Source organism: Carassius auratus, unplaced genomic scaffold (genome assembly GCF_003368295.1).
Source record: "Carassius auratus strain Wakin unplaced genomic scaffold, ASM336829v1 scaf_tig00019458, whole genome shotgun sequence".
NCBI lineage: Eukaryota > Metazoa > Chordata > Actinopteri > Cypriniformes > Cyprinidae > Carassius > Carassius auratus.
In genome coordinates, this window is record NW_020524959.1 from 17,637 (window position 1) to 38,845 (window position 21,209).

The following is a 21,209-nucleotide window of genomic DNA, read 5'->3' on the forward strand; positions in this document are numbered from 1 at the left end:
TACTATCACATAAAGGTGATGCAATTTTAATCGACCATTTCAATCCACCACATTTTGGCTCTTTGTTATCTTAAGAGCTCCCGCTAAATGTGGTACAGAGGCGGCTCAGCTATTAGTGTAAATAATTTAAAACATTTCTGTCACAAAAGCCTCCATTGTTACAAAAATAAACACATTACCATGCAAAGAAACTGTACAGCACTTAGCAGTGGTCAAAAAAGATTTCCAAAACGACTTTTGGATTAATTCCTGCTTTTAAACTCAGGATTTAAAATACCACACGACCCTGGTTTTTGTCCAAAAACAGTAAGATTTGGCTGGGAATTTTCAGGATGGAGGGAGGGAATAAAAAAAACTGACATTTCAGATTCGGGTGGAAATAAAATAACTGAGTAACCCCTATAAAATACGGAATTATTTCAAATACTCATGTCAAATAACTACTATCCGGACAGAGATAGAAATCTAAAAGAAAAAAGCTATATGGACACAAGTAACCACGCCATATCCATAAGAACCAAAACATTTATTTTAAAGTTCGTGGTTACCATTAGGATGGTAGTTTACAAATCACATAGGAATCTGTGGGACCAGGATTTTTCCTTTTTCACCTTTCTCCACCCTTTACTTGTGTTCCCACAATGCTTTCCAACCTGCGGGCACGGATGGGTGGCAGCTCTTCATAGATGCTGAAGCCCAGCTCTGAATTCTTCTGGGGCAGCCGAAAAAGAAGCAGGTGCTTCTTTAACACCTGGAGAAACAACGAAACCAGACATGTCACTGAAAGATACACAAAAGCAGGAAAGGTGAGAACATCAAGAGAGATATATAGTGGAGATAAAAGCAGATGCAGGAAATGGAGTGTTTCTTGAAGGTAGAGGAGAGTGCCTGATGGTACCTCATCTGTCAGGAAGTAGGTCTTTCTCAGCAGGCCCTGACGTGCCACCTCCTTCTCCTACAGAGAGTGCAAGTCAAGTCGGTCATAACTCACAGCACAACAAAATAAGACAACTAAGAGACCATCGATCACAATTGCTTCACTCTTCGGACATATTTCAAACCCAACCACACATAAATTATAGCTTCCCTTGGAAAAAAGCATTAAATGTCACCTAGACCATAGTATAGTATGATCTTATGTTTTTGTTACACTGTTCATGTTCGGTGCTGTTAATGTTTACAAAAAAATATTAAAAGAAAGATTTCTTAATACAATGCTTGAATAAAATAGAAATATTAGAAAACAAACAAAAAAAATTAATTTTGCAAATACATTACAATACAATAATTTGAAGTGCAAAAAAAAAAAAAAAAAAAACTAAACTAAATGGTGCAAGCACATTACAAAATTACAGAAACTTGACTGGGTGCACTTAAAATGAAGGCTTAAAATATAAAAATAAAAGCTGATTGAAATAAATAATTAAATACTATAGTAAATAATACTAAAATAAGACTGGTCTTGTTGCACAGGTAATTTACCTCTGTCACTTCATCCTGGGAGAAGATAAATGCATTTAGGTGGGCAACAGCCACCACATAAAGTACAGGACACCACTTCCTCTTCAGCGCTCCTGTTACTAGTGCTCGAAAATACAGCCGCAACAGGGGCAGCGAGTCCTCCATGGGGGATGTGAACTTCTCCAGTGGAATAGGCAGCTGTAAAGGACAAACAAATCAAATTTCAGATGGAGACCCATATATATATATTTTAAAGTCGGCATGAAATGGAATTAAATTATATATATAAAAGAGCTCTGTGATTGTTTTTTGGAATGATGCAAATTAATTGTTGACTCGTGAATCACTGAATTCACAGGAACTCTTAATGCCATTTTTGCTAAAGTATAATCACAGAAACTACTAAAACATCTGTAAAGGGATAATTCACCCTGAAATGAAAAATATCATCATTTACTCATCTTCATGTTATTCCAAACCCATACGACAAACCTCATTGGTTCTCGTGCATCAAGAGAGCAGTTTTAACTTATGTTTGCCATATTTGATGTGCTCTATGTACCTGTGTTGAGTTGACCTTAATATGTGAATAAAGGCCTAATGTATATCTGCTTTAAGCAAACGTGTCTCTTCAGAAGCTTTTGAATAAGCCTCTCGATTCATATGGATTACATTTATGATCTCTTTATGAACTTAAAAAAATCAAAGTTTGGGTGCAATTTACTTTCAATGGAGAGACAGAAAACAGGTTTCATTAAAATATCTTAGAAAGATAAATAGAAAGTCTTTGAACAAGTGAGTAAAGGTTTGGAAGTTTTCAGTTTTTGGTAAACAATCCCTTTTACACTCAAAGTTTATGTAAGGATCAATACTAGTCTGATTACTATTTTAGGAATGTTAATGGAAAGAAAAGTGCAGCAAAATCTTGATATTCACAATGTCGCCTAAACATTGGCAGCAAAACAACAATAAATTGTGACTATTCTTCACCACACTCATTTCATGCATCCCCTACTCGTAAGATCTTGGTAAACTAAACTTCTCCCACTCAAATCATCTGATGACCATGTGAACTACACTTCATAGCTGAAATCTGAATAAGATAGCTCCAAATAACCATAATTGCAAAGACAAAACTACAGTAACATTTCCATCAAGACTCATCTGTGCATAGGACACCTGACTAGAAGAAACCCTTTACCTGCTGCAGCGAGACCCCCAGGAATCGCAACATTCCCACATGTTCTCCAAACACAGCCAGTCTCACGGTGACACTGTAGCGCCGCTGTAGAGGCAAAAGCATGAAGCAGCCAAAGAGCGGGTCACCGAATGACACCGCCTCATACTGCGCCAGCAGAGCAGAGTATAGGTCATGAAAGGAAGCCAGGCCTGGTGGAGGTGAGCCCAGATCCAGCGCCTCAAGCTGGGCTGGCCGTGTTAGTCCATGAAACAGCGCCCAAGTAAGCTCTTGCACGGGCCGTTCCAGGAAGAGGTCACCAGAGCACAGAAAGACACAAGCCAGCCGAGCTAACTTTGCCACTGGTGGCACCACTGTGAGCACCTGCTCCCTCCAACTCTCCAAAACAAGCAGCCATTGAAGGCAGTGAGTGACTGACTGCACTGACCCCGCTGGAAGAGACTCGACCTGCTGCTCACCACCAGCTGACAGTCCCGTTCGCTCATAGAGACTTATGAGCGGTAAGAAGGGCCAGTCAGAAGGCAGGGAGGGGCCGGTAAGTTCAGGTAGGAGATGAGAGCAGACAAAAGGGGTTCGACCAAGGTACCGGTCACGGGATGAAAGGACAGAGGATTCCAAGTGTGCAAGGTGGGTGAGGTAACAACCACGGATGGAGGGTAAATGTTGAAGAGCGTCACGCAGCAGACCACCAACAGCAGGTGAAGTCCTGTCTTTAAGCTGCAGCTCAGCCAACGCAGCCACCTCTGTTTCACCATTTACACCTTCCCTGATAACAAGAAAAAAATTTAATATTAGTGTACAATAGTTCATATTAAAACAGTAAAAAGAACAAAAAAACTAAGCCAACTATAGAATTAAAGGCACATCCTTTCAGTGCTTAAATTGTGATGAGAAAAAAAAAAAAAATACATATTTTCGAACATGCACTACCTCACTAAGGCTATATTTATTTAATCAAAAACACATTAAAATAGTAATATTGTGAAATGTTATTATAACTTAAAATAACCGTTTTATCTGAATATATTTTAAAATACATATAAAGCTGGAGTCTTCATCGGCAGATGATACTTCAGAAATCATTCTAATATGCTGATTTAGTGCTCAAGAAACATTTCTTATTATCAATTTTGAAAAAAAAAAAAAACAGAAAGACAGAAAAAAATACCACAGATAAAAAAAAAATGACACACATTTCACAATAAAGGCTATAAAAACAAAAACATAACTTAAACCAGAAACAACTGTCCAAGCAAAGATCTTTTACATCCTTTCTGAAACGAGCTGTTTGCTGCTCTTTTCTGATTATGATGTGAAACTACAGCTTTTATTTTTATTTTTTCAATATTGCAACAATAAAAATTAAACAAATGCATTATAGCATGTTTGAAATTCTTATTAAAAACCAGAAACACTTAGGATCAACATCTGAACAAAAACAGTATGCAATCAGAACAATAATAAGGGCAAATCTAAATTTGCAGCTTTTATACGGGAGACTCAACTAATCTCTTCCAGCGTGTTTCAACTTTTATCTCTGTGCAATTAACAAAGAAATGTCCTCATGGAATATGTCTGAGGAAGGTCAAGAATATTAATACTATTAACCACAATATATCAAAGCAACATAAAAGACATGGACAATGAAAATATGAAACTGAGATCTATCCAAAAAAATTGCCTCCTAGAGACCCTGTAATCTAAAAAGTACTTAAAATTAAGTTTATTGATTTATTGCTTAGATTGAAATCAACGATTTGTGACATTTGTGATGACAATTTCCATAATTAATTAAAATATGAAAGTAACTCTTGGAAAGAATTTCACTGCATTAAAAAAAAAAAAAAAAGATTCATCTTCTAATAAATTATGCACTTTCCAAAAGTTTTTTTTAATATACATTTATTTTTAAACAACTGATGTGAAGGAGACGTACAGAGGATGTATAAAGTCTAGCTTATAGATGTGTAACAATACACAGAAGTCACGGATCAGTATTTACCTCGGTTTTGGAGTTCAGTACAAATGTATTTTTGTACCGAAATGTATTTTATCATTTATTTTGAACCGACAGTAGTGCAACATACATATAGCATGAGCAGTTGTTTTTGATTTGAATTAGATGGTATAATTTTAAGATTTAAAGTAAAATCAGAATGGTCTGACTTTCTGATTTGCAAAATTATGCTACATTAAGAAACCTGCACAAAACAAAAACAGCAGACAGGCTGAATGACTAAGTCTTATTTCATAGGAAGCATCCTCCGTCACATTTGAAGGCTGCGTACGTCAATGTAAAGCTAATGAAAATGCTAATTAATCCTCTGACAGCAGGTGTGTTGCTTATGGAACAGCAGCGATGTAGTGTTTCCTTCCCACTGTAAACAAAGCAGCTGTACTTATAAAAACTACTTTAATGTGCATTATAAGGAAGTAAGAGGAAAAGACAAAACCACTGAAACATTTCTGAAGACGAGTTCCTCTCAGAGATATTCATATAAACCCCCACATATCGGTCTTCTTAAATTTCGCGAACAGTGAGCCTGATCTGCCTGGGACAGTATTTTCTCCTTTTTACAGACCTCAGAAAAATTCCACACAGATTACAATTTAGAAAATGACTGCAATGCAATAAGTGTGCATTTCTGGAATAGAGATCGGCCAAAATAAAATTAAAAACCAACTAGTGCTGGTCGACTAGTGCATCTCTAGAAAAACTTTCTCATAATGTTCTCAATGCTGACTGAAAACAAGCAGGCGGTTCTTCAAGCCTTTGCGAGCCATCTAGACTCGCTGTTCTTGTTTTGGGTCGGTGTGTCGATCGTCTCTTCTTCTGCTCTTTCCTGTTGTGAACTTGTGATGGTTAGCATTGCATTACACTTTTAGGATTGACCGCCAACAACTGATTGTGTCCGTCGTCTGACTGCATGAGCCTAACCGTGATGCTGGTACTGTGATGATTGGAGACGAACACATGTACATGTGTCTGGGGTCACTATATAACCAAATGTGAATACTTTGTATGACTGAAGTCAATCTAATCATACAATGTCTGGGTTTGCACTCTTTTCCAGTGATCAATTTCCAGGACTTCAAAGACTTTACCAGTATAATTTGTATTTAATTACAGCAAGAATAAAGGACAAAGCTAATGGGCTAAAGTAACAGATATTCCTCTCTCCACAAGAGGGACCACAGTTAATACAGAGGGGCCAATCTTATGTTGCACATTTGGTCACACTATATTTTAAGGTCCATTGTGTATGTATTAACAAACCATTAATATGACTTCTGTCTCAATACATTTCTAATATGATGCTTATTATTTGTTAGTAAGGTAAGTGTGTTAGATAGGATTAGGAAAGTAGATGGTCATGTGGTATAAATGCTTTAGAATTACTAATAATCAGACAATATGGTAGTAATAATAGGCATGCTAATAAGCAACCAGTTAAAAGTGAGAACTTCTTAAATATTAATACATTTTTATAATAAAATAATAAGATCAGTAGTGATGCTTGATTTTTCATGGCTGATTCTGAATTTTTGTTACATCAGTGGTTGAACAGTAATTTTATGAAGCTACGAGAATATTGTTTGTGTCTAAAGAAAACAAAAATAATGACTTCATTGAACAATTTCTTGTCTTCCATGCAAGTCTTTGACGTGAGTACCATGTCGCATGTCTGTGCATTCCTCCGACTGAAAACCAGACGCAGCACATCCGGTTTCTACGTCAGAACACCATGTCAATATCATCACACACACATCAGGGTACTCTTATACTCCCAAATGTATGCATCTGTCCATCTCTGGCTTCTGTTTAATTTGTCATAATTTTTGAATGTATGAGAAATGAGAGCTGTACGGCAAACATCAGAGACTTACGGAAGGAGGCTGTGACAGAAGGTCATGACAGACAGGAGTTCATGTGCCAGATATTCACTCCCAGGAAGCAGCCAGGACACTAGAGCCAGCGATACATGGTGGAACAAGGCGGCGTGTTTGGCCACCTCTGGGTCAACTGGAACCTAAAAGAATGGAGTCTCAATAAAAGTAATCCATTACAATTCTTTAACTAGCAGAATGCTTTTCAAATAAAACCAGCATATATGGGATTTATTTTTTATTCAAGCTTAATTCATGGTAAATAAAAACAGTATATTTTATTCATTGTGCAAAGAAATTAATCTTTTTTTTTCTAATTAAAATACACTAAATATTTTCCACGTATATTGAATCTATATTGTATTAGAATTTAAATAATATATTAAAAATATATATATATATATATAAGTATATAATTAATGAAACAATATTAACAATTATAATTGTAAAAGTAAATTATATGTGTGTATGCATAAAATGCATGCAAATGTGTTAAATGCAGAGGTTGCAGTTACCAGCTTGTGAGCCAGTCTGAGCAGCAGATACAGCAGGTGGTGCTCATGGTGTAAAATCCAGGCACTCATGTGAGAAACAGAGGGCTTGGCTCCGATACAAGACCGCAGATAACTCAGCACAGAGTCCGAGAGGATCAGATGACCGAACTGATGAGAGACGATTTTACCACTAAGCATACGCCAGCATTTTCCACATTTACCATCAAAATGAATGTACCTTCTTTATTAAGCCTTTGTGGATGGAGGTGATGGTGTTCAGCAGGTATAGGAGGGCAGTGGGGAGAGACAGAGGGGTGTTGGGCCCTGCCAGTGTACTGGAGGTCTTCAGCCTCGAGCAGCCCAGGCTTGGCAGACTGGGGACGAGTTCCCCACCAGCTGCACTCAGCCCAGGGTTACAGATCATAGAGCTGGACCTGCAGGAGAACAGAACATAATCACCATTACGTTCCAACTAAACGTCTAAAAAAAAATAACTGTTCTTTCAGGAAATATATTATACTTGATTCTATAACACTGACTAAGTGTTATATATTAGCGATTTTATTGTGCAAGTACATTGCAACACCATTAGAACTGTATATAAATATCGCACTACAATTATTATGTGATTAATATTACATTTCTTTGATTGTTTTATAATTCTATAATACTGATATTCACTCCACCTGAAGCTGCTGGTTATATTCCGCATAGCCTGATGGGATATCAGCGGCAGAAGCACGTCTGAAGTCAGAGACTCCAGTTCCTGTAGACACTGAACTGGCTGGAAAGAGCTCTGACAAAAGAATCAGATCAATCACGTTACATATGAATTATTTAAGCATCTGAATTTTTAGGCCCATTTGTACTAATAGCTTCTGTTACTACAACTAAATTTTGATATAATGGGATAAATATATGAGAGAAATGGCAGTCAATTTCTACTAGCAGTGTAAAAAGCATAAAAATGCTTTTTTGTGAAGATACATTATCAGCAGCTATTTTGTGCAGACAGCATTATCTTGCCATGAGGGATTTGACGGAATACGCTGAATAATGTGGAATAATCTTTCAGATGTTGGTGTTTATCGTATGATGAAGGGCAGTTTGGATCTAAAAGAAGCCACTGATTATCCACTTTGATTCTGAGAGTTGAGCTCCTAGTGTCCTAACAAATAATTTATGCATTCATTGATTATAATCTAAACTAAGTATTTAAATGTAAACTAAGTATTTAAATGTGGCTAGATATAAACTTCAGGTAGGTTTTCCATGCCTCCAGATGAACAGGCTGTTTTAAATTAAGCTTGTTTGGGGAGGCTTGGTGCAACACTGGCTTTGAGTCTTATTTCTTTCTTCTTATAAATACCTACTTGCACACAGAGTTGTGAATAATACGCCTCAGTGTAGAGGAGGTAGGATGGAAGCAGAATCAGAGCACTTGACATTTGAGCCGGGCCATCGAGAGCTCTCACACAGCCCTTGAGAGAGCTGATGACAGTGGGCTGGAGACCGGTCACATGAATCCACACGACCGGAGGAGCTGGAGGACACGCTGTACCCTGAGCACTGTCAATACACAGAGAGCCAAGAAGCTCAAGGCCATATCCACAAACTATAGCACACAAATGAAACTGCAAAATTAATATGAATAAAGCAAAGCATACTTCATGACGTATAAATGATTAACAGCTGTCAATCCTACCAAGATTTTCAAGATTCCTGACAAACTGTAAATTCAAATCAAGCAGAAAACAGTTCAAAAGCTCTTTCTAATTATCTTTAAGGAATCCATGAAATCACTTAATCAGTGTTGACTTTTACCATTGAAACAGGAAGTTCTAGCAAGATGAAAAAGCTAAATATTAGAAAGCATATTTTTTAACTCATAACTAAATATGTTAATTGTATTAAATATGATAAGTACAATATCAGTTTCCCTAGTATTGTGGTGTATTGTAAAACATCACAGTCAGTGAATATTCCTCTAAACTGTTTCAATATTATTTAAAAATAAATAAAAAATATTAATATTAATAATCATTGACATTAAAGGGGGGGTGAAATGCTCGTTTTCACTCAATATCCTGTTAATCTTGAGTACCTATAGAGTAGTACTGCATCCTTCATAACTCCAAAAAGTCTTTAGTTTTATTATATTCATAAGAGAAAGATAGTCTGTACCGATTTTACCCGGAAAAACACGACCCACTGGAGGCGTGACGTGTGGGCGGAGCTAAAGAATCACGAGCGCCAGTAAGCTTTTGTGTTGAGAGCGTTTGGAAGCTGTGACATTACCGTGAGGGAAAAACCATCCAAAACAAACCATGGCTAACAGTCAGATTCAGCCGTTTATTTATGATCCAGAATCAGATCCCGAGGCTGAAACTGAACGAGAGCAGCAACAGCAATGACTCGCTCCGAGCGGGGCTCGAATTATGGGAGAAACTTGTGACAAACCGGAAGGAGTATTTTTGGAACAGAAATACTCCTTCAAACGTACAACTTAATTTTTGAAACTTTGTCCATGTTTAGCATGGGAATCCAACTCTTTAACAATGTAAAAAACTCAGTATGCATGAAATAGCATTTCACCCCCCCTTTAATGAAATTTTCCTTTTTTTTTTTTATAAGATTTATCTTTTGAACTTTTTTTATTCAATAAAATACCTTTTTTCTATAATATAAACAGAATATTAAGCAGCACAACTGTTTTCAACACTGATAATAATAAGAAATGTTTCTTGAGTATTAAATCAGCATATCAGAATGATTTCTGAAGGATCATGTGACACTGAAGACTGGAGTAATGATGCTTTAAAAAATATATTACAATAAAAAATAGTTATTTTAAATTTTAAACCGTTTTACTATATGTAGTTTTGAATTATTTCTCAAATGATCAAAAGTAGCAATCAAATAAATACATGCTATTAACATGTTGAAAATAATTTAAGTTGCTTTTTATTTATGCAATGTGCAAATGTTAAGACGTTTGCTAAAATGACCACATCGTAGATGACAGTGTAGTCTAACCTGACTAAGTCTCTCTGCAGTTCTTCATGGCACCCTGCCGTTTGAGTGACCCGAGTCAGCAGCACGATCAGAGCCTTGATTCGGTCCAGCTCCAGAAACGACACAGACTCAGATGAAGCACACAGCCGGTTCCCAGCCTGCAACCTCTTCACCAGCACAGGATACAGGTTGCTGAAATTGAGGGACACTCTCACCATCACTACAACCAGATGCTTTTAATACATTCCCAAACATCTGCATATACATCACTGTACAGTCACAATTCACACTGTATTTTAACAACCACAGCTTATTTTCATGATTTGAAAGGAAAGTGACTGGTCATCCTCACGTGTACAGATTGCAAGCCTGTCCGTAGCCGGCAGCCACTGCGAACAGCCTCAGCGCCTCTGTACTGCAGCGAAGAGCTTCACCTGTTTCCAGCAACATCTCTGATGGCTCCACAACCACAAAACGTGACAAAAGCTCCTTCCCTCCAAAAGAGTTCAGCTAAGAAACAGACCAATTAGGGACAAGCTTAATATTAAGATATATCATACTAAAATTTACAATTTTAGAACATAAGAACACCATTAAGGAGGCTTTGTTTTAGGAAAACTTAAATTTTTAGCTTAGTTAAAGTATCAAAACACCATAGTAGCCCACAGCGAGACTATATAATATATATATACATATTTCAGCACAACAATATGTTTTGACATCCGAGTAGGAGACCTGTCACATGTTTTAATAAGCATCATACTCATTTCCTAAAGTGGGTCGGAGATCTTTCATTTTATAATAAGATTATAAATGTGTACAATTAGTGGGTGCTTGACACTGTTAACCTACACAATTTAGTGGATACTTACTATTCTAGCACAAGCATGCCTCCCAGCACTTGCTAAAACACGGAGCAGCTTCATCGCCAAGGCAACAGGCAGCCCGTACAAAGAGGGCGGAGCCTGTGAGGTGGCAGGAGCCCAGGAGCAGGGAAGAAACTCTGAAATCACAGTGTTCATGAGCCGCGGACAGGCCAAGATCTGACGGGGGAAAAGGTTGGAATCTGAATAAAAACCGAAACAACAGAAAGATACGTGCGAACAAAACTGTATCAGTAGTTCAAATCGAAGGTAAAAACGACATAGTGTTGAAGTTCAGATCCTAGCAAAGTTCACAGGGTTTAGAACAGTGTTATTAATATTAACTACACCTAAAACAATATAAAAAAATCATTTAAAAGCTGAAATAAAATAAAATATGAATATCAGACGAATAATTGGAATTGTTGCCTTCCAAACTAACTGAAATTAATTTAATTTGAAGTGCTAAAACTACAATTTAAATAAATATGAACAACATTTGAATGAATAAAAATGTAATTAGCACACAATGAAGTTACTTAAATAAAAACTAAAAAACAAGGCTGGTTCAGAATTGAGCTACCTGTGTCGCTGCAGCAGTTGAGTGGCGAGCGATTCGGATAAGAACCTCCAGAATATCAAGCACAACCGGAGGAGAGGGCCGCACCACCTCCAGGATGTACCGCAGCCGAGGAAGACCCTGCATCTTCAGAAAGCCCTGAGGGCAACACAGGAGTTTCAGGAATTCTTACCTTGCAGAAAGAGAGCAACCTTAAACCCCAGTTACCTTGACAACATCCTGCCTAGCAACATCATGATCCGTTTTCTTTTCTTCTTTCTCTCTAGCCGTTTCTTTTATGGTCTCATCCAAGCCTTCATCATCCTCATCCTCCTGAGCGGTGGGCAGTAAAGGAAAGGATGCCATGCCAAGCAACCACGGGAAGGCATTATCCAGGCACTCCTAGGATGAGGCAAATCAGAAATTAAGTGGTTAATTATCAACAAAAGCGCATAAATTATATGAGAGATGATTGTCTCTTACTTCATCATCAGATGAAACCAGCAGAGCTCGCAAGGCATGCACCGCTGCTGACATCACACACTCCACACTGTCATCCAAGGAGAACCGCAGAAGGAAGAGGAGTCCAGCATCCAGTAAAGAAGACAAGACGCTGCCCTTCAGGGAGGATATGTACTCACCAGCACGGGCCTGATGGAGAACACAAGTGTACAGTGTTTATAAGAGACAAATCTACAGAAATAAAGCACTTTAGTGACAGATTTAGTAACAGCTTGCACCAGCGCAAACCATCTTTTGGTGTTAAAAATGACTTTGTCATTACTGTGATTTACCAAAGACAAGCAGTGAATAATTAACAATGAAAGCACATGGATACAGTGACATTATTGCATATGGATTTGTAGAAGTTTCCCTTCCATGCACAAAATTTATGGAAGAAAAGTATTAATGCAAGTATTAATTTGCACCATTATTTAACACCCAAAAGGCATGCCTTAACCCAGAAAGACAGACGGATACAGATGGACAAACAAATAGTTGGTTAATTTATTTCATAAGTGAAGGTGTCCAAAAAAAGGAGTTAAATACTACAAGATAAAGGGAGTCATGTGATCTCGATATGCTGTCTGTCCCCAGCTGCATGTAGAATCAAATATATTTTAGTAGGGGACTAATATACTCAAAGTCTTAATCTATTGTGAGTTTAGATTATTAATAGTACATATTTTTCAAAAGTATGATTTTTCTTTTTCTTTTTTATATATAATTTTTTTTTTTAATGTAATGAATGCATCTTTATAAAGACCCAGCATTTACTATCTCATAAAACTGTCTTTGTGGACTCAAATCCATGGGCAATACAATACCTTTTCACATCTCAACTCAATAATCTTGTTTTAATTTTTAAAAGTCTGTTTACTTTGGCCAAGACATTAGCGAGAGTGCTGACGGCCAGATTGCGCTGTTGGTTCAGCTGACTGCGAGAGAGGAGGAAAAGCTCTTGCAGTGAGTAGCCAGCCAGCTGGAACAGAGGACAGAGAGAAAATTATAATTAGTATTACACATTTACAACAACTACAAACGTCTGCATTTGACTAATACAAACACCTTTTAAAAGAAGAGCTGGCATAATTCTAGTTTGCTGCCAGTATAAAAACAATCCAGCGGATGAATTTAGCTGAACCTACTCACCTCTGGCTCCTCTCCATGGTGATGCAGGCCTAAATGGGTGGGCAAGTCTTTGGTGGGTGGAATAAGAGTGCCAGCAAAATCAAAACGTGCTTGCATAGCCTGAAAATTTAATAAAGCATTAATGCAACAAAAAATAAAAAACACAGAATAACATTATTAAAGTTTGCATAAAGTTACATTTTTTCCCTATTTTCTAAATGCTATTTCATACATATATAACTTTTTACATTTTGCTTTGACCATGTAATTTTCTGTCTTGATTTTCCAGTAAAATGACAGACTTCTCTCTAGTGATTTATGTCGGACTTCTCCAATCATTTTTCATGCATTCAGCAATGTAATTTGTGTGGGAAATTTTTGTGCAGTTTTTCTGTCTAACAGAAGCTGAATGATTTGAGAGATCATTCATGTCTGCACCACAAACGGTGCAGGATTAGTTACAGTATGCACCATTTTTGGGGTTTGGGGGTTTTAAAAAAGTACTACTGATGCTTGCCTTAAAGGGATAGTTCACCCAAAATCAAACATCGCCCCATGATTTACTCACCCTCAAGCCATCCTAGGTGTATACGACTTTCTTCTTTCATACAGAGTTAAATTGAAAAATTGTCCGGGCTCAACCAAGCTTTATAATGGCAGTGAATGGTGATCGCGATTTTGAAGCCTAAAAAAAGTGCATCCATCCATCATAAAAAGTGCTCCACAAGGCTCAAGGGGGTTAATCAAGTAATTCGGAAGCGAAGTCATGTGCTTTCAAATCATCGTTTTGTACTTCTAATTTGTGACCAATGTTTCATTTTGCTCTCTCCTCTTCATTTCAGTGTTCATCACTTCTCACCGGAAGCCTTTATTAACCTTGTGGAGTACTTTTTATGATGGATGGATGCATTTTTTGGGGCTTCAAAATCTCGACCACCATTTACTGCCCTTATTAAACTTGAAAGAGCCAGGACATTTGTTAATATAACTCCTAATTGTATTTGTCTGAAATAAAAGTCATATACACAAAGGATGGCTTGCGGTGGGTAAATCTGGGGGTCATTTTCATTTTTGGGTGAACTATCCCTATAAAAAGCACAACTAATGAAACCACCTCCTAAGGTTTACTGGTTTGTACATTTTTGGTGCTCTGCCTTCTGGGTGCAGGAAGGTCTCTTGTCCATTCCAGTTTTTCTGGCTCCACCTTGTCCATGTGAAGCCACTCCTTTTGAGGCTTGATTGGCAGCTCCTCCCCTGTAAATAATAAACACCACCAATATTATACATGATTAATACAGAGAAACACAAAAATTAATTCAGCCGCCTTTTCCAATTTCCATGTATATTGCATACACAATGCCACATGCTGACGGCAGCACAACTGATGAAGAACTGTTCTCTGAACAGGAAGCCCTGATGTGCTTCATCCATAAACATCAATGAGTTCTTCTTATCTCTTTTACCTTAAAACAAATTGGTGCTTGCTCTAGCTAACTCTGCTCTAATCAGACTAATTGAAATTGATGCATCTGCCTAAGCATGCTGGGCTCATAGCTTAGCTGGACAGATCTGCAAAGTGTACAGTCCTGGATATGTGTGGTGAGTTCCAAGCCCAGCGTGAATAGGAAACTGGAAATCATCCAGCTTTTGCTGACAATATTGAGAAGACCACATCTGGTACATTAGCTTTACTTTTCAAATGCTGTATGCATGCAGACTAGTCCAAAAAAAAACATTCAGCCTTCTTCATGAAGCTAAAACAATGCTGTAATACTAAGCAGTATATTTCAAATAAATCACAAACATGTAGGTTTACTGTGTATTAAGATTTTATAACATTTATTCACAACGTAGTGGTATATGATGTGATCTGTTTCTCTATACTCACCTGTAATTGGAGCTTGAAGCTGATTCTCATCTTCCTCATCATCCTCCATGGTATCCCTCTGAGATTTCTGAGCTTTTATTGCGTGGTCTAACTCTGGAGAAGTGCTATTAGACAGAGGTTCATTCAGGAAGTCTTCTCTATGCACAGGACCAGACGCTGACTCAGATCCTGGTGTTCTCTGCGCCTTTCGAGATCTCACAAATTCCACTAATCTAGGGTCTGACATAACAGAACAATTTGAGGGTGAAGCGATTAAAATGTCACTGTTATACAGAAGGCACGTTCCACATATTATGGACAATTTTTGAAAATATTTTTTAATCATTTTAAAAATATTTTTTTGTTCATCGATGCTGCATTTATTTGATCAAAAATACAATAGAACTGTAATAAAAAATTTAATAATAAAAGAAGCCATTACTGTTTCTCCAGATTCAAGTGATCCTTTAGAATTCTTTTTAATTTGCTTCTTTGGTGCTCAGATATTTCTTATTAATATCAATGCTGATAACATCAACATAACACCGATTCTTCGTTTAAAAATCTTTATAAATGATCTTGATCTATACTGAGATGAGCGCTGCAGTTCAGAGTCCTGTCAGCCGGATTTAACATACAGCACTTGAATTCCCCAGTATCTCCCGAAATACATGAAAGTAAGTGGCTGTTGAACTGGACGAAGAATAGAGTAAACTTTATTGTTCTGCTATGTGTGTCTGATATATGAATAAAACACGCCTGCAAATTACATTTGATTAGATAGTTTTTGCTGCTTCCATAGACATCAGTGTGTATTTTACAAACTACCAATGTATTGTTTTACTAGTGATTATGTATATTTAAATGTATGAAACCTAAAATAAACATTATGTGGTTGAAAACACTGCATATTAATTGTGATATATAAAAAAGCGCTGAGCGTGTCCGTCTCTGGCTCAGTGCCAGCCAACGCGTGAAAGCTGTTTGAATCTGGCAGTTCTGTGGCGCCACTGAACATTCTAATTCATACTCTCAGGGGCACAGAAATAAGAATCCAATATATGGTGCAATAATGCAAAAAATTTTCAAATGTAATTTACATTATAAATTATTTTTGTTAAAATATATCTGCCAACATTCGGACTGCCAACCAATCAGCAAACAGCAGCTGACTGTGACCTCAGCAGTCTATGATATAAACAGATAATTTTTGATTGCACATTGCTAGTTAGCAATATGTCGCAGAGTACCTTTCTTAATTTTTTATAGCAAAAAAACCTCTGCTTGATGGACAGCCGGACACAAGGCCTAACGTTACATCTGATGAGGATGTTTCTCCCTCCCCGGGCCCAACATCAACAGACAGTGTTGCCAGATTGGAAATGTCCAAGTATCGTACCAGAAGTTCAAAATTATCGTATTTGGAAAAAAATTATTACATTTAACAATTAACCACAATTTTGACATGACCTGCAAATTACCACTAGGAGTATGGTTGGACGGAAGCAGTGCGACAAAAATACTATCCCATAATTTTGCACTGTAATCTGACAATAAATGTGGCACACCCAGATTTTCATATGCACACCCACAGTCTCTTTTCTGGCTACACTACTTGTCATACTGCTTAATATTTTTGTGGAAACCATGATACATTTTTTTCAGGATTCTTTGACTAATAAAAAGTTCAAAAGACCAGCATTTGAAATAAAAAATATTTTTTACATTATTTACTGTCCTTACGGTCATATTTGATCAATTTACTGCATCCTTGCTTAATAAAAGTATTGATTCGCACATTATAATAATTAAGAAGACTAGCATGTTAGGGACCAAATAATGCATGTATATATTATATTTCCCACAAACTAACAAACATATATTTGTATACTGTATTTCTTTCCCTTATAATAACCTGAATAAGGGGCTGTTTATATATTCTCCATCAGAAGTGTCAGTAGAAGATACTGAGCTTACCAAGCTGTGCCAGCAGCTTCCTCTGTTCCTCCAGTATCTCAGTCTGGGACATCGTCTGCAACTTTGACTGGTTCTCCTCATGAATTTTCATTGTCTCCATGGCACTATTTGCAATCCCAAGTCCTTGACCCGTAAGAAGCACGGGGCCACCAACACTGTCTGTAACAGAAGCCCGATCAAAAAATACATCATGCTTTAGTTAACCATGAAAAACTTTGTGGAATGTGACAGCACTTACCCATTGCAACTGACCCAGGATGCTCAGTCATATTCTCCAATGGTGAGACTCCCACATGTCTAGATGAAGAAGACTGATCTCTAGTCTCTAAACCATTTAAAGACTGGACATCTTCCTTCTTAGTCCTTTGTGCTGCAATTTGGCGTGCAAAAATACTTTTTCTTCCTCTAAGAGCCTTTTCCTTCCCCTAGGTGCAGTGAGAAATACAGAACCATCAGACAAACAAACAAACTGGGAAGGATTGTATGCATGCATGATATTTTCTCACCTCATTTTCCATTACAGATCTATGTAAGACTTTAGGGAAAGCGGTTCCTGTGATAGATGGGAGTGACACAGGTGCTGCACTCGTGTCCCTCTCCTACAGGGAGACAAACAATAAGAATGGCATTACATTGTGATTCAATCAAACAACAGATATACTGTAAAAAACATGACTCACAATGATCCTAGATAGGACAGCACTGATGTGGGTATCATGTCTGTCCAGTCGCTCTTCTGGGTCCTCATCTTCAAAATGCACGCGCTCCTGTTTGAAGCGTGACTTCTTTGGAGGTGCAGGGGTCAAGGTGGGAAGCTCATCTGGAAGATCTATAGGCGCAGATGAGATCATTTAAATACAATGCTTATAAAAAAACTAAATCAGCATGATCTTATTTAAGCAGGTCTAATGAAATTCATCATTAAACATTTTTTTGAAAATGCTGAAAGCTCAGAAATGTCTAACCTACCTTCTATAGTCACAACATCTCTCTGGTCTCCCTGCTCCTGTGCCTCAGCTGCAGCAGTGTCTCCTCTGCGTTTATCAGCGCGCTTCAGCACAGCGACAGAGGACCGAGCGCCCGCCGCAAGAAGCTCCTGCTGCTCCCGGAGCAGATCCGCCTCGCTGTCCGTCGGCTTGGGACGCCGCAACATCCCGAACTCCTCCATTAACACTCGGCCGTCTAATGGTTTACAGCAGAGTGTCAGAAATAATAGCGATTCAACATTTTGCTCTCAAATCTGCCATTTCATCTTGTGCTTGACTGATCGACAGTCTGAAAGTTTTCTTGTTGGCTTGCAGAAGATTATCAACATAAAAGTTTCTTATTAGTCAGTCCGTGATCATCACAGTAATGGCGAAAATATTCCTTTATTTGAAATCCAGGAAGATCGTTTACGCCACGGTCCTCTTTTGAGCTATTTGGCTGAATGTGTACACACACATGTAGAGTTTAAAGACATGACTCCATTTCCGGGTTATGAATACTTTACAAAATAAAAGTATTTTCTGTTACATTTAAAGTCTGCGTGAACCGGTTGTTTCTGTAATTTTTTGAGTTTTTTTCTTTTACTGTCTATGGTTTTTACCAGAGAATGTCTAATATGTTTTTACCAAGACAATTTTTTCCTCCGTGCATTAACTTACACGGGTTCACCCCAAGACTAGCAATGTGCACTAACAAAGTAAATAGTGTAAATTTAGATTTCATGAGGACTTTAAAAAATATATCGTTATTAAAATTATATAAATATATAATATATAACACAAAATTAAGCATTTATAAATAAACATTTTAATTCTGTACTCTTAATATTCGTTTTATTTACATTACAAAAACCTTATTTCATTTCCCCTTTCCTATCTTTGATATTATTTTATTTTATATAATAATATTATTTTATTTTATATAATAATATTATTTTATTTTATATTTAACTATTAAATATAAAATATAATAAAATTAAGTAAAATATATTTTAATAAATATATCAACGACAAAGAGGCTTGGCATAAAGATAACATAAATTATATTTGGGCAATATTATCTTTAAGAAAAGCTTTACTGTCTTCATATGCGTGTCTGAGTCTTTCCTCTGATCACTTTAGCAGTTTAGGTATACATGCACATCTGTTTATCATCACATAGACCCAAGTTTTTCATCAGTGAATTTAATCTAAGTACATATTTTATTATTAATGTAACTTTTATTAATTAACTTAACTTTTAAAAAATGTCTACCGTGTAAAATGCTTAATATTTAACTAGAAGGATAAGTTAGAAATTATTTAATAGTTAAATTTATGTAAAACACACACACACACACGCACACACATATATATATATATATATATATATATATATATATAGGCTATATATATATATATATATATATATTTACAAAACCTATGGCAAAACAAGCAACATCTTTTCAATAATTATGCTGAGGTATGGATCACATCTCGCGCAGTTCAGAGGGTTCAGGATAAGCACAAATCAAAGAATCAGATTCGGTCTCCACGAGACTTCGGAGAGCGGTGGTCGGTTTCTCCGCCGCAGTCTCCCCGCGGTCTCCGCCCCCGGTCTGCCTGAATGGGAACACCCAGAGCGGGATCCCCGGCATTCCTGGCATCCTTCCCAAATACAGCACAGCCGGACAAAACAACGTCCTGAAGCGTGTTTTCATTGAGAAAAGCGGCGTATTGGAGATAACATATTTGACTGCAATGTTACACCTGCCGCAGGATGTTGTCTCTAGATCTGGAAACTGATACTACTGCGGAGGACACCGCGCCGAGCTCCCCAGATGGAGGCGCGGAGACACCGGCCAGTCTCGATGTGCTGGAAGAGGTATGACCTGAGTCTTATGAGTACTAGATGTGCCATAGTCATCTTGGAGCAGATGGGATTTCTGCATTTCATCCCCCTGTAGATTGTAATTGTCTTAGTGTGGCTTGACTGGCAGGTCACAGTAAAGGTATGTCTGAGATTGAGAAAATGTTCTTGTAAATCCACTTATATTTGTTCTATATAAGGAATTGTTATATGTCATAGCTTTTGACCATTCCGCTGCTTCCAAATGATGCATAAACTTCATGATGCACAGGTTATTGATAAGCATCTATAATTTAACTCTTTGAGTTCTTTGCAGTTATCAGAGATCACTGACTGCAGATCCTAAGTAATAAACCTCGGATGCAATGCTTGAATCAGAATTAGGCTGTGTGGTCTACACTGGCAGGAATGTTTTAACATGGTTTCATTTTGTGGTGGTGCTTGATGTACAAATTCCATAATGACAATAAACCTGAGAAGACTCCAAGGAGGACAAACAGACTGAAATTTGGAAGTGCATTTGCATTTTACATTAGGTATAGCTCTAAATCTGTTGTCATATTCCCTGCACTCAGCCGATTTGTGCATTGATCAACACCTCTGTAATGTACTGCTGTAATTATGGAATTGCCACTGTGGAAAAGATTATATGCCTGTTAGCTTGAGAATCACCCTCACCAAGGGGAGTTAGAGCAGATATGTTTTACTCTGTATTTTGGATAAATCCTTTCATATATCACACACTCATATTAAATAGCCTGGCATTGATGCTGATTCCAATCCGCATCTCTGATATTAATGTTATTGGTGCATATTGCCTTGTAAAACCTTTTGGTATGGCCTTCCAGTTCTGCTCTGTGTCCCTCAACTCATCTTTCACACAAATCCTGCTTGCTGGAACTCAGAACTGTGATTTTATCTTCTCTAAAAATTACATTCAAACTGGTACATCGATTTGACTTGGTAATATTAGATGTTATTCTTTATCTAAAGCAGGAAAAAAAATATATATATGTATATATATAGAGAGAGATAGAGATATTTAGATAGACATTTGGTATTCCTTGAATCATTATCAAGTTTCAGCTGTAATCTGCTAGGCATCTTAGATCATAACCATATTATGTCCAAGTTTCACCTATCCCAGAACAGCGAGGAGAAGAGCAGTTTTTATGCTTTTGAATGCTGTTATCTCTGTCAAATGTTTTCTGTTTCATGTGGGATCTCCATTATTTATGCTGCACCTCACTCTCCCCTCTTTAAAAGCCTTTCAACCATTAGAAATATCAGAAGCTGTAATATTAACTGAATGGGATAAATACCATACATTCTTAACTCGTGCAGATACAATTCTAAGCCATAATCTCAGATACAGAATCCGTGATTTACTCAAAACCAAAAATTCTCAGATTTTTGTTCA

The 21,209-nt window shown here is 37.3% G+C and overlaps 1 protein-coding gene across 1 annotated transcript; it reads right to left on the reverse strand.

Annotated features, from left to right (window-relative positions):
* Window positions 1–507: 507 nt before the first annotated feature.
* Window positions 508–18,425, reverse strand: LOC113076250 (RNA polymerase II-associated protein 1-like). The gene is made up of 24 exons (XM_026248909.1): window positions 17,924–18,425; window positions 17,635–17,783; window positions 17,461–17,553; window positions 17,193–17,379; window positions 16,955–17,113; window positions 14,999–15,217; window positions 14,249–14,364; window positions 13,132–13,230; window positions 12,860–12,961; window positions 11,962–12,129; window positions 11,707–11,880; window positions 11,503–11,637; window positions 10,929–11,099; window positions 10,409–10,566; window positions 10,078–10,248; window positions 8,415–8,610; window positions 7,728–7,837; window positions 7,280–7,475; window positions 7,063–7,209; window positions 6,548–6,690; window positions 2,663–3,425; window positions 1,483–1,659; window positions 899–955; window positions 508–751 (listed from the first exon to the last, which is right to left on the reverse strand). The coding sequence occupies exons 1-24, from the start codon at window positions 18,120–18,122 to the stop codon at window positions 608–610; spliced, it is 4,233 nt and encodes a 1,410-aa protein (XP_026104694.1). The 5' UTR covers window positions 18,123–18,425; the 3' UTR covers window positions 508–607.
* Window positions 18,426–21,209: the final 2,784 nt, after the last annotated feature.